General features: G+C 43.4%; 1 protein-coding gene across 3 annotated transcripts in view; it reads right to left on the bottom strand.

Annotated features, from left to right (window-relative positions):
- Positions 1-15051, bottom strand: part of IARS1 (isoleucyl-tRNA synthetase 1) — a 130144-nt gene that overhangs the window by 40161 nt on the left and 74932 nt on the right. For all 3 annotated transcript variants that reach the window (XM_066618229.1, XM_066618230.1, XM_066618231.1), the window contains 4 exons: positions 13980-14066; positions 13424-13507; positions 3595-3742; positions 98-218 (listed from right to left, as the gene is read on the bottom strand). In XM_066618229.1, the coding sequence (XP_066474326.1) occupies positions 98-218; positions 3595-3742; positions 13424-13507; positions 13980-14066 (440 nt within the window). The remainder of the gene's footprint in view (positions 1-97; positions 219-3594; positions 3743-13423; positions 13508-13979; positions 14067-15051) is intronic.

Genomic DNA, 15051 nt, shown 5'->3' with positions numbered 1-15051 from the left:
GCATAGCTACTTAAATATATTAGATAAAAATCACTACTTGAATTCTGGGGAAAATTCACCAAATGAACAAACACTCCTAAACTTTAAGTACACACACCTGCCATTTCTGTTTTGAAGAACTGAATGAGCGACTGAGTGAAGGAAATAATCCATTTATCCATGATGTTGTCACTTTCTTTAACTGTGTTCTCATTATAAAGGAATTCCTTTCCATCGTCCTGTGAATATGGGTAGGGAAAATGATAGAGCATTATAATCTGATTGATCAAGGAAGATTCTCTTTGGTGTCTACCTAACTTTAGCCAAAATGCATTAACACTGAACGTTTCCAATAGAATTGGTGGGCTGCAGGCATATTTGAATCTTATCATGTAACAAGGTAACTGAAGCCAGAACTTCAGGCTCCTGATATTCCTTAATTGTTCAAGGAGGCAGTTGCAAACATTATTCACAACATATATTCTCATATATGCAAATACAGGATATTTGCAGTTATTCTGGTTCTGTGAAGAAAAAGGTTACCAGCATCACCAAACCCAATCTAAAGTGGAATGCCATTCTAAAGGCTCTTCATCTTAAAATGGCTTTACTATCACAGTACATGGAATGAGAGGGCAGCTTTGAATAGAGTACAACCAGTTCAAATTGCTTGGCAAGCAAGGTAGTATCATACAGCACTAGCTTCAGTTGCTTTAATAAGCTTGGACAGTTTGAAAAGTGCTTTCCTCAAAAATAACTGCTTTCAAAATTCTCATTTGGACTTTGCTCCCATTAGCAGCAGTACAAAGCACTTTGCTTCAGTCCTACAGTACACAGTAACATTATGTAAATTGTTTAGAGGACTGCAATCTCAACATTAGCTTAAAAGGCTGAATGCAACTTAAGACACATTTGCCAGGATGCTTGGATTCACTGTTTGTCTTTTACATTGTCAAATGCTATATATTGTTTTTTGTTTTTTATTTGTTTGGAGGGGGCAGCTCTCTAAGTAGGCCAACACACAGTCAAGCACTAAAAACAGATCAAAGTTATACAAAGTATAACACAGCAGATCACTTAACAGCCAAAAGGACCACCATCAAAGAGACCTTTCCCCCGCTCTATGGGAATGTCCTTTACAGTGCAGTGTAAGGTGAAGAGTAATCAATTGGACAGGCTTCCAGTGGGACAGCATTCCATAGCTGTGACATCACAACCTAGAAAGCCCCATCTCAAAAACCACACCTCTGACAGCAGAGTGAAAAGTGGAGAAGAGCTTCTAAAGTCCATCTAAGTGTTCAGGTAAGAATATATGATTGGAGATGCTTCTTAAGTCTCTGGAACTCAAGTCCTGATAGACTTAAGAGTCTTGAAGGTTAGAACCAGAACTCTGAACTGGACTCAGAAACAAACTGGTAAGCTGGGAAGATGACTGGGGTAAAATGTTTGTGCTTCTTCCTAATCAATATTCTAGCAGCTGCACTCTGGACCAATTAATGTGTCCAAGCCCTTTTCATATGGCAATCCCTAAATGACAGTAAGCTCTTCCATGCCTCACTAACGTCCAGACTAGATATACAGTTGCATACTCTCCTTTAAATAATGCCGAGCCACATTTCTATTAACAATTCCGAAAAATAGTTTTATTTTTGAAATTGCAAAACAACTCAGTAAAGTAAATGTATCTTTCAGGCATAACTCTACTCAATATGTAAGATGGAACAGGAATGCAAGAACCCAGCATCAGCAGCAAAGTACAATTCCATTTTTTTAAATGGAAAACAAAATTTTAGGGCAATATAAAGAACTGTATTATGAACATTGTCTGGGGACTCCCAGAAATAGCTGATTAATTATGAGGCTCTGAAATTCTCCTTCTAAAGGTGACTGCTAAAAATGTAAACCAATTTCCATCATTATATGCTGAAGTCTGCTATTAGAAGCAACGAAGGCAGCAAAGTCTCCAAAGTGATTTGAAAAGCTAGTGTAATGAGAGGTGAATAATTATAGGTTCTTCAAGTTATCAATCTCCCATTGGAAGTATAGCTTAATCCACTAACATAATGTATCTTTTTATAAAGCCACGTTTTCTTACCCAAGAATCTACATGCGACATTCTCCCTTCAATAGCTATTTGAACCAATTGCAAGAGTTGTTGAGAAACAAGGTTAGAATTTAAGTACTGACTGAGAAGTATTCAAAATTTTCATCACCAACTCAGGCATTTTTCACCAGGTTGCCAAGTTGCCTTGAAAAGGAGATATACTGCCACTTGCTGTTTAAGACTGTTTACCTTTAAGCATGCAACAACACTATCAAACTAGATAGTGACTAACATAGGAACCGAAGCTTTTGGGGTCAGAATTGTGACCTAAAGCAAGAGCCTTCCTACCGGCTTTAAGACCACATTCCTTGAGTTTAGTTATTCCTAACATTTCATCCTTTGGAATGAAGGCTTTGTCAAAGGACTAGAATGCTACCTAGAATACTGAAACTACCAGGAGCAATGATGTATAATCTCCAACCAAATACAGATAGTAAGGCCTGAAGCAAAAATTTCCATAGCCAAAAGTCCAGCAAGACCCTAAGCCTGGGTAATTCAAACAAAGTCTTGCTCCTAGAAAAGCCCACTATCTGTATAACTTTAACAACTATAAAAATGCAGATGAGGAGAGAGAGTAACACAAAACAGGGAGATGAAGAAATGGATTCAGAAAATCAAAAACAGGTTCAACTTACACAGACCTACAAAAGTGAGGGTCAGAAAAGTTTTTCCCAAATTTTATGGTGGTTTGTTATGAATTTGGGGTGCCGATTCCAAAAATGGCATCCGTTTTGCCCTGTCACGTCTAGTTTTGGAAATATAGTATAGCCTCCTTAGTGAATGGTTCAAGCAGCTTCCTCATGAGGAAGCCTACACCATGAGGAAGCCTAAACCATATTTGGCACCCCAAATATACCCAGGAATTGGTGTAATCTTTAAAGAAGCAAAATGTGTGCTGGCCTTTGCAATGTATACTTGAAATAGGGAGCAGCTTCCCTCGCGTCACGAGGCTCAAAGGCATGGGGGGGGCGTCCCCAATAGCCACGATTTCGTGTATCCACAGGTGGTTCCAGAACAGAATCCCCACGGATACCGTGACATGCCTATATATACCAAACTTGCGAAGGGGAGACCTGCTGGCCCTACTCTATTTTGTGCAAAGGGACTATATACTACTGATTTCCTCATGCTGTTGGGGGAAATCTCATATTTTATCCTCATAACAATAAATTGGGTGAGGGAAGGCTGGAACACAATGGTTGACCAAGGCCCATAAAGAAAGCTTCATGGCTGAGTGAGGGTCTGAATCCAGTCTCCCTAGTCCAGCACTCTAAATGCTATATCAATGGCCCCAATAAATAAAGGAAGAGAGAATGATGGAGAGCAAATCTCCAAATTTAAAAGTTACGCTGGCCCAATTTACAGAAGCTATGAGATTCTCTTCTGTCCAAAGGGAAGAATAAAATCACTGAAAATACCTCAATAGATGGCATGCTTTGTAACTTGAAATCATTAATAAATTATTAATATACTTAATGTCTAGAAAAGTGCATCATCTCAAAACCTTATACCTTAAGTTGCAGAATGACAACGTTCTGAATGAAGAACCGATATGCATTGTACCATGGCAGGAAAACATCCTTCAGCACATCTCTTACGCCTTCTTCTTTAAACCTTAAGTTTTCTGCTCTTACTACTGGAGAATTTATGAGATATAGCCTGTAGTACCACACACAAATAGAACATAGTAATGAAAACTTGATTTGTCTTTAAGTACATTCATCAGCAACATTTTAAATGCGTAGCTAACCCTTTGACCAGTTTCATATCATGAGATATGTTTTTAGACAAAAAAGACTCTTGAACTTCATGCACAAGGAAGAGGGTTCCTACTATTTATAGTATGGAATATGGTTAAAACAAGCTACCATTAGGCTCTGTAAACGTATCCTGGAACAAGACATGGATATCTTAGCTGTGTACCTGTTTTAAAAGCCACACAGATATTTATATTGTTAACAACTAAAACATAATAGCAGCTAAAATCATTTTCCCTAAGAAATTTGAATGACACTTAATTCCAAGAAAGTGAATGGAGAGACAGGAAGACATCAGTAAAACATTTTACAATCCCCTTTTAAAATGACACAAAGCAGCTAACACAAAAATATCAAGGTGGTATAAAACAGACACAATCAAATCAATAAAACCATAATAATCATAAATAAAGCACAAAAGTGAAACAGCACAAATCAGCCAATATGAATCACTTGCTCAAAAAGCCATATAGTCATTCAGTGACTATACGCAGCCATTAAAATGCATATAGACTGGAAGTTTGTCTGGCCTCAACCACAAGTGCATTCCAGGGAACCTGCACCACCACTGAAAAGGCCTTGGTCATATGTCTGATAAACCAGGCTCCCAAAGCAAGGGACTCTTATAAGTCTTCATAAGATTGCAGCATAAGGGAGAATATAAGTATCCAGGTCTCAGACCTTTTAGGATCTTAAAAGGTAAGCATTAGTACCTTGGTGCGGGGGGGAGGGCATTGTGGGTACTTGGAAATTGGAAAGAGTGATGTGCGAGTGAAACAGAGGATCCGGGGTGGGAGGGGGGAAAGCAGCTCATCTAGGAGAAGGAAAACTCTGATCCCAAACCTCCACTGCCTTGTGGCTATATCCAGTTGTGGAAAAGGCTTCAGGAGTCAACCACAAGGCAAAATCAGGAGCCGGAGTCCCTGAGGCAGTTCATGGCTGAACACAGTCACGTTCTGGCAACTCCTGCGACGCTGCTGGAACCAACCGTATTGGCTTCTGCCTTTCCATTGGACCATTCCAGCGATGTGGAGAGGGGGGATTTGCTGCATGGGTAACAGCCTATCCTCCATGCCTTCTTTACCCAGGCTTCACGCACTGGAGAGGACACTCCAACTTCGCCATACGGCGTCGGCACAACACGGGAAGCAGCAGTTTACCGGTTATAAGTCTTCGCTCGATTGGCGTAGAGCGTGATGCCAGGGGCTGCTTCCGACGGTGGGAGAGATCATTGCATCTCATTGGGCAGCTACCGCCCGCCTTAAGCTGGGCAGTCCCCAGTCAGTAAGGTGCTGCCTCGCCACGGTCCGTTAACCTCACGGGGTGCATGGAGTTTAGGGTGAAAACCGACAAGCGGATTGACAACTCTGCACCATGCAACAGAAAACAGAAAACTCCTGCCCTAAAGCTGGGCACCTGGAACATTAGGACAATGACACCTGGCTTCTCTGATGACCTGCAAGAAATAGACGACGCACGCAAAACAGCTGTCATCGACATGGAGCTGAGCAGACTGCAGATGGACATCGTCGCCCTTCAAGAGACAAGGCTTCCAGATTCCGGATCTGTCAAGGAGAGAAATTTCTCATTTTTCTGGCAGGGAAAACCACCAAAAGAAACCAGGGAACATGGTGTTGGCTTTGCAGTCAGAAATTCCCTGCTGAAGTCCATCATCCCACCTACTGTGGGAAGTGAAAGAATTTTGTCCCTGCAGCTTCAGTCATCAGCAGGACCTGTCACTCTCATCAGTGCTTATGCACCGACTTTGTCGTCTCCAGCAGAAGCCAAAGACAAATTCTATGATGACCTGGCCACCACTATCAAGAAGATCCCCGTAAAAGAGCCATTGTTCATATTCGGCGATTTCAATGCTAGAGTTGGTGCTGATAACAGTTCGTGGCCCACTTGCTTAGGTCAGTTCGGCATTGGGAAGATGAACGAGAATGGCCAACACCTGCTAGAGTTTTGCTGTCATCATGGTCTCTGTGTCAGCAACACGTTCTTCAACACGAAGCCCCAACACAGAGTCTCTTGGAGACACCCAAGATCAAAGCACTGGCACCAGCTCGACCTGATTCTCACCAGACGCTCCAGCCTTCCCAGCACCAAGATCACACGCAGCTATCAGGGTGCTGCCTGTGACACTGACCACTCCCTGGTGTGCAGCAGAGTGAAACTGCAAACAAAGCAACTGTATCACACGAAAAAGGAAGGAAGACCTCGCATTGATACCAGCAAGACCCGGGATCAGAGAAAAGTGGAGGAATTTGCACGAGCGCTTGAGGAATCTCTTCCAGGCCTGGCCGACGCAAACACATCCAGCAGATGGGAACATTTCAAGAATGCCGTTTACAACACCACCTTGTCCATATTTGGCAAGAAGACCAACAAGACGGCAGACTGGTTTGAAGCCCACTCTGAGGAGTTGACACCAGTCATTGAGGAAAAGAGGAGAGCTCAAGCAGCACACAAAAAAAAAGCACACAAGCAGCTCAAGCAGCACACAAAAAAAGGCCTGTCCCAGTGAGCACAACCTGCAGGTCCTCCGAGCTGCTCGCAGCAAAGTCCAGCAGACTGCCAGGAAATGTGCTAACGACTATTGGCTTCAGCTCTGCTCCCAGATACAGGTAGCAGCTGACACAGGCAACATCAAGGGGATGTATGACAGTATCAAGCAGGCCCTAGGTCCAACACAGAAGAAAATTGCCCCTCTGAAGTCTGCTACAGGCGAGGTCATCCAGGATCGGGTGCAGCAGATGGAACGCCGGGTGCAGCACTACTCTGAGCTATATTCCATAGAAAATGTAGTCACCGAAGAAGCGCTGAACAACACTGAGTGTCTGCCTTTGCTGGAGGAGCTTGACAGTGAACCAACCCTAGAAGAACTTCATGTGGCCCTGGACTCCCTTCCCTTTGGCAAGGCACCTGGAAAAGACAGCATCCCTGCTGAAGTCCTAAAGTGCTGCAAAGAGATCATCGCTACTGAGCTGCATGAAATCCTCTGTCTCTGCTGGAGAGAAGGTGAAGTACCTCAAGACATGAGGGATGCAAACATCATCACGCTGTACAAGAACAAAGGTGACAGGGGTGACTGCAACAACTACCGTGGCATCTCTCTCCTTAGCGTTGTAGGAAAGTTGTTTGCCCGAGTTGCACTAAAGAGGCTCCAGGTACATGCAGAATCACAGTGCGGATTCCGAGCCAGCAGGTCCACCACTGATATGGTATTCTCCCTTAGACAACTGCAGGAGAAATGCAGGGAACAACGACAGTCACTCTTTATAGCCTTCATAGATCTCACGAAGGCTTTCGACCTGGTCAGCAGGGACGGCCTCTTCAAGATTCTACCCAAGATTGGATGTCCACCCAGGCTCCTCAGCATCATCAGATCCTTCCACAAGGACATGAAGGGCACTGTTGTCTTCGATGGCTCCACATCAGACCCCTTTGACATCCGAAGCGGAGTGAAGCAGGGCTGTGTTCTTGCACCAACCTTGTTTGGGATTTTCTTTGCTGTCCTGCTGAAGCAGGCCTTTGGAACTGCAACAGAAGGCATCTATCTCCGGACCAGATCAGATGGAAAGCTCTATAACCTCTCCAGACTGAGAGCAAAGTCCAAAGTCGAGCTGAAATGTCTGCGTGACTTCCTCTTTGCCGACGATGCAGCTGTCACTACCCACTCTGCCAAAGATCTCCAGCAGCTCATGGATCGTTTTAGCAAGGCCTGCCAAGATTTTGGACTGATGATCAGCCTAAAGAAAACACAGGATGTGGACTCACCTCCCCGCATCACAATCTCTGCGCATGAACTGGAGGTTGTCCATGACTTTGTGTACCTTGGCTCAACGATCTCCAACACTCTTTCTCTCGATACTGAGCTAAACAAACGCATCAGTAAAGCAGCTACCACGTTTTCCAGACTCACAAAGAGAGCCTGGTCCAACAAGAAGCTGACAGAACATACCAAGATCCAGGTCTACAGAGCTTGCGTCCTGAATACACTTCTGTACTGCAGCAAGTCATGGACTCTCCGCTCACAACAGGAGAGGAAACTGAACGCTTTCCACATGCGCTGCCTCCGGCGCATTCGCGGCATCACCTGGCAGGACAAAGTTCCTAACAACACAGTCCTGAAACGTGCTGGAATCCCTAGCATGTATGCACTGCTGAAACAGAGATGCCTGCGTTGGCTCAGTCATGTCGTGAGAATGGATGATGGCCGGATTCCAAAGGATCTCCTCTATGGAGAACTCGTGCAAGGAAAGCGCCCTACAGGTAGACCACAGCTGCGATACAAGGACATCTGCAAGAGGGATCTGAAGGCCTTGGGGATGGACCTCAACAAGTGGGAAACCCTGGCATCTGAGCGGCCCGCTTGGAGGCAGGCTGTGCAGCATAGCCTTTCCCAATTTGAAGAGACACTTTGCCAGCAGTCTGAGGCAAAGAGGCAAAGAAGGAAGGCCCATAGCCAGGGAGACAGACCAGGGACAGACTGCACTTGCTCCTGGTGTGGAAGGGATTGTTACTCCCGGATTGACCTTTTCAGCCACACTAGACGCTGTGCCAGAACCACCTTTCAGAGCGCGATACCATAGTCTTTCGAGACTGAAGGTTGCCAATACAATACTAGTACCTTGAACTTGATCTGGAAGCAGGCAGGCTGGCTATAAAAATCAAGCTTATTTACCACAAGCAAGGTTGTGGCAAATCAGATCCCAGCAGGTCTCCCTGCTAGCAGCTGAGCTGCTGCATTTGCAATAGTTATAGCTTTCCAGGGCAGCCCCACATAAAGCATACTACAGTAGTCTAACCTAGAGGTAACAAGAACATGTAGTCTCAATGAGCCTCTGTGGGTCTATAATAAATCTATAATATTGGATGTACTTAATTTATAAGTGGTCAAGACCCCTCTACACACATTACCAGACTAGCGAGTCAAGTATCAAACATGTTTCATTAATATGGCAAGAGAAATACATTGCAGTAGGAAGCTTGTGTTAATTTAATTCAATTTTATTTAAAGCATGCTTCTCACATGTTACAAGGAGAATGAGGGGTACATGCAATATACAGATATGTGCCAGTTATTCCCATTACAGGCAAAAGACCAGTGTTTCCCAAATTATGAGCTGAGACTCACCAGAGGATCATGACCCAGTTGTTGGTGGGTCACGACACTGATGAGCTGACTAAGAAAATGTAATGAGTCCTATGGAGAGTAAAACTGAGCTGCACATGCATATTTACTTGTGAATAGACCAACATGGCACAGTCCATTTTGAAGGCAGGCCTGGAGGAACTCAACACCACCAGAAAGGTCCTGATCCGATGAATGCAGGACCCAAAAAACATTCCAGGAGGAAGTCATCCCCCCCACAAGCTGACAAGGAAAATATATTGAACCATATGGAAACTGTAATGGAGCAGAATATGCACATTTACTTGGGCGTAGACAGACATGTCTCTGCTCATATCAAAGGCTAGGTATAGCAGAATAAAAGGCCATCAGAATGGTCCTGATTTGATGAATGTGGAGCTTAACAAATGCTCGCAAAAGTGCCCCCCCCACCATAGTAAAAAGGATGTAAAAAACAGAGGCTGGAGCAGCTGGTAAGGTGAATTTTTTTTCACTTTAAAAAAAAAAAAACCTAGGAAGATCCCAATAGAGTGTCATTTTAAAAAGTGGGTCCTGATGCTAAAAAGCTTGGGAACCAGTGCCCTAAACTGTAACAGAAATGCAGCAGAATTTGAAATTTTGAAGGCTGTATTCATTCAGCCTTCCAGTAATGAGATACTTTGGTCCCTCTGGAGCTCTTAAGGTGGCACAGATCCAAGTAGCCCCATTGGGGCTGCTGCCTCTTTACCCAGAGTAAAGGGAAGCAATTCTCCTTGCTCTGGATTGAGCTGCAACTAGCCCCAACTCTGCCTTGGATGCAGGGCAGGCCTGTCCGTTCCAGGGCAGGTTAGGATTGGACTGCCCTTCTGTTATGTGAGTGTCATCAACCGGTTTTGTTCGGAATTTTTCCAGTTTTTTTCGGGGCCTTCACATCTCTACCCTGCGCACTTCTTTTCATCTTATGTTCTGAAATATGTCCTGAACATCATGTGCAGTTGTGTAGCATCATGTGGAACTGAAAAGTGGCATAATTTTTAAAAATCCTCAATAAACCTTGCTTTGATGCAGTGTTTTTAAATGATAAATGAAACTTAGCATTAAAAAAATGACAAAGCAAACTGGCATAAAGCAAAATTTTTAACCAAGAAACTTTGACTAAGTACAGTAGTAGCTTAACAGCCCAATCCTGCGCTCCTGTGGCACGTGGCACCAAAAACGGCTGCTGCCGCATCCAATACACCCAAGGCAGCTGCAGGTGGCACCTCAGGAGAAGGTTTTGACCCCTTCTCCCAGGTAAGGGAAGTAGCCCCACAATGGGGCTTCTCGAAGAGCGTTTGTGTAGGGCGCCGAGCTCTGCACTAACGCTCTGGATCCGGTGGAGCAGAGCAGAGCTCCACTGGACTCGCCTCCTTCCCCACTCCCTCCCTCTGACAACGCCTCCTCCTCGCCTCCCCCTGCCCCACTTACCTTACCACGGCTCGGCAGTCTGTGTGACCATCAAGCGATGGAAGCCAGGTGCCTGCCCAGTGCTAGCCCAGCACTGAGCTAGCACGGGCACTGGTCCAGTATTAGGTCTCGCAAACTTGCCTTACTACACAATTGTTAAAGTGCGCGCAGTGATAAGCCAGAGCTTCAAGCCCAGGATCAATGGTTGGTGGCCCACCAACCATACTGCAATTCAAAAGAACAGCAAGAAGCCTGATCCAACCCCATGCCAATGCTAGTTTCTATCATACTGCCCAGGAGACGGCTGTTGCAGAAGCGCTGTAAGCCAAAAAGAGGGAGGCACTGGCATGGAGGCTGCTGTAGGCGGGTGCTGGGCCTCCGCACCAGTCAGTGCCACTGGTCTGCCACTGGGATGCGAAGGGGCATTCCAGGGTGCGGAGAGGGCAAAGAAGGTGGATGGGTCAGGCCCGGGAGGGGTCAAAGGTTGCCGCCAGATCCGATCCCCCATTCTGGGCCTGAAAGCCCTACATGAGGCTACTTGGTTCTGGGCCAGCAACTGAGTCTTTCCAGATCTGAGTAGACCCATAGAGACTGCCAGCGCTTGACAAGAGGTAAGGGAATAAATGTTCCTTTAACTCAAGGACACCTCCAGCTGTCTCCCTGACCCCACGGGATACAGTGGCAGCTGTTTCAGCACTGCTGTACCATGGCATGGGCAATGCCATTACGGTTGGACCGCCTGTAAGTACTAGTAACCTATACTTTCATTTAGGGTTTCATTCATTTTCTTTAAGCAGTTTTAAATGTGCAAAATCACTGTATTTACCAGTAAGCAGAAGAAGATGTTTTTATGTGCTTAATGTGGTATGTACTTGAAATTTGCATTGGGGAAGAAAGTATTTTCTGCAGAAGCTAAATTAGCTCAGTACAGAGAGGAAAAACCCTCAAGAAAGACAGAAGTAGCTGATTCTATAAACAGAACACATCAAGCGCTTGACATCAAGCACTTCAGATAAGTTCAGACAACTGAACTGCAGCTCTCTCCTTAAGTGAACTTTGAATGCACTGTTTTGCATTGTGTGTGGGAGTACGTATAAATAAGACATTAGTGTACACATATCAGGCAGGCAGTAGGCAAACATCTTGTTGGAAAAAATTAGGACAATAATGAATGCTCTTGAAATCTGGAGATTTTCATCTAGATAAAAAGGAAATAAATTTGCCGAACTCTGTGACATGAAATATCTTATTCTACCAGAAATATGTAAGAGAAATTGCACGCTCTTCAAAGGAATGGGGAAAAGCTATATTCTAAGCTATTCACACCAGAATGTTCTCAAATTCCTCAGAGACTTGTTACTTACAGAGCTATTTTTTAAATTGGTAATCCTTCATAGTGAGCACAACAACCAATTTTCACACAATTTAAAGATAAGAGATCTCTTCTATTCCAGTCCCTTAAAATAGGTATAGACACTCTTATAATTTACACGGTAGTATTAGACATCTTTTTAAAAAGGGAGTTAACACTATTCTAAACCAACATCATTTCTAACGCACTCTGCCTAAATTCATCCATGATCTTACTGGCATAAAAATTTACAAGACGTTTCAAGAGCAAACAGCTAAACACACTGAATTGCTTTGCACAGGAACAAGAATGGCAAGTGATGCGGGAAGGTTATTCCTGACCTTTTAACCATCTTGACTACTTCAGTCTCATCAAGATATCTCAAGGTTTCTCAGCACACTCTCCCTTTTTATATGTCACAAATGTTCAGGGTGTGTGAAGTTGTCTAATTATGGAGTTTTTAATTTTTTTAATTTGCTCACACTCCTGGTAGGAAGAAAAATATGTACAGAGCTGCCAATGTGCAAAGAACAGAAAGTGCTGGCATCAGGAGTCAGCCTGGTTGGACACTGTGGGCCCACCTGGCCAGCCAACCCCTGAACCCTCAATAGCGGTAAACCAGTGTATCTCAAACTGTGGGTCAGGACCTACTAGGTGGGCCACGAGCCAATTTCAGGTGGGTCCCCATTCATTTCAATATTTTATTTTTTAATATATTAGACTTGATAGTACCATGGATTGTGACTGCATTTGGGGAAATGTTATAGACCTGTACTTTTAACAAGCTACTACATATATTCTTTTAACAATGTTAGTCAATGGGAGTTACTCCTGTGTAAGTGTGGGTAGGATTGCAGCCTCAGATTGTTAAATTTCCCTGCTTGATGATGTCACTTCCAATCAAGACATCACTTCTGGTGGGTCCTGACAGATTCTCATTCTAAAGTGGGTCCTGGTGCTAAATGTGTGAGAACCACTGCAGTAAACAATGCAACATCAGGGGGTACTGTAGAGGTACTCAATGCTGTACCAGTGCTGTCTTTGCCCCAGGGCCCCTAGTGTCTAGGTCCCAGCACCAATAGGATCACAGGAATTAAAGCAAACAGGAAAGTTTTGGCTCGATATGCCCTAAAGCAGTATAGCACTTTTCAATCATATCTCAACCTTTTTAGCACCAGGATCCACTTTTTAAAAATGCCACCTAGCTTTATGAGACTTTTAAAAAGGGGTGATCTAGATAGAAATATTTTTATTTATAAATAATATTTTGTTTAGCAAAAAAACTCAATTCATTTCTCATAATGAGGCAGCCCTAATGAATTAGGCTTAGTTATGTGAACCAGCCCTTCACCTACCCCCACTACCTGTCATTGATGGATTTGGAAAAAAACACCAGAAAAAATACGCTCGAACATACATCTCCCTATATTTACACAGGCTTGCAAACTACAGGAGCTCAGTTCGTTGTAGGGCAGTTAGCAGGTATCTGATTTTTGAATAGCCTCCAGCCTTCAGGTAATTAGTAATCTTTCCACTGCCCATGTTTTCCCTGGAGGCTCTGCAAGACACACCAGTAATCAGGTCCTGACCCACAGTTTGATAAATGCTGTCCTAAAGCAACAGGCTAACAAATGTTATGAGAAAGAGATAACCAGACTGCAGGTTCCTACCTCAGTGCATCAGCCCCGTAAGAATTTATGATGTTTGCTGGATCTGGATAATTCTTCTTCCGTTTGCTCATCTTTTGCCCATCACTAGAAAAGAAATGAACATGGGGACTATAACAAGGGATGCAATTGTAAAAGTGGTCTCACTCACTCCCAGCTTCTCTTAGGAAATCAGTCCACCATTGTTGACAGAAAGTACTGGTCCATTACCAAACCAGGTTACATCTCTACAAGAGAATGCTGCAAAATGAACAAGAGGAGAAATAATCATAATTTTTCTTATGCGTACAAACTGAACCCAAAGTCTGTTCAAGGTGAGCCTGGTATTTCATTCTATCCCACTCTTGAAGACATTTAATCCAGGCTCTTTTCTGAAAGAATTGTGCACCTCAGATAATTCCTTTTTGAGGTAGAAAAGCAGGGTTTAATTAAAAAAAGTTAATACTAATGGTAACTCACCTATAGCTAGATGGTCAAGCAAGAACTACACAGAAATAATCAACATTTGCAGCTTACAGCTGAGGTAGGAACTCAGGAAAGAACAAAGTATAATACTTGCCTGGCAAGAACTAGGCCATTTACAATGACGTTTTTGAAAGGAGGTTTCCCAAAAAGAGCTGTGGACAGCACCAGCAAAGTGTAAAACCTGAAAAACAATGTGACAGTTAACACCCAGTTTCAGGCAGTACTCCAGCTGGTGAATGCCAACGCAGCAGGCTTGCTGTTCTTGCAGGCCTTCATATTTTAAGAACACTGAACTGATTCATTCTAGCACATTTAAAAGCCTGAAAACGTTGAAAAGGAAAGAACTGAGAGTGCTCACTGTCCAAAATTGTACTCTTATTATGCAGAATCTTGTGAAAGTCTTAACTTGTATTACCTCCCTAATTACAAGGCTCTAGTACCACAGCAAACTATGTTATACAACAGTATTAATTCCAGAACTACAATGTCAAAGGAATATTCCTAATGGCACCCAACAGAACGGAGCAACATCTATAATGCAGAATCTTTCCTCCTTTTATGGTGTGCATCTTTACCACTGCTTATGTAACATTTGTGAATGTTGCTTAAGATGGTGCCATAGTGACTTCAAATTCGTGGGGTGGGTGTGTAAGCATGTGCACAAACATACCCCTATCATCTTTCACTTGGGACTTGCTTTTCTTACATGACCACTGAATACATCATCTCATCTAAGGAAAACTATGTACTGTGTGTCTTAAATGAAACTCCCATTTTCTCACATACAGAATTATCAAATGTGTCATATTAGGAAAAGTTTTGTTAAACTAATATAGTCTTCAGAAAAAGGAAGAAGGGAAGATTTTGAACAAGAGGCATTGGAAAAATAAAAAGAAAAGATTACATCATGCCCTTTATTGGGTTTCCTGGAGGCATCAGGTTGACTACTGTTAAAAGTGGAATGCTGGACTCTACGTCCCTTTTGTCTGACCAAGTAAGGCTCTTCTTATGTTTTTATAAATTTAGTCCCATGAGTAAAAACTGGAACTATTACTAATACTTTTTAGCACCCAACGTTTTCTAGTTCCGTACAAAGATTAAGGAACACAATAGAACAAAAAACAATAGAAACCCACAGACTTACAATCTGTTTCCCAGTTTTTGAT

The sequence above is a fragment of the Tiliqua scincoides genome, chromosome 2 (genome assembly GCF_035046505.1).
Source record: "Tiliqua scincoides isolate rTilSci1 chromosome 2, rTilSci1.hap2, whole genome shotgun sequence".
Lineage (NCBI taxonomy): Eukaryota > Metazoa > Chordata > Lepidosauria > Squamata > Scincidae > Tiliqua > Tiliqua scincoides.
The sequence above is the reverse complement of the archived record's forward strand: the minus strand, read 5'-3'. Positions and strand labels throughout refer to the sequence as shown.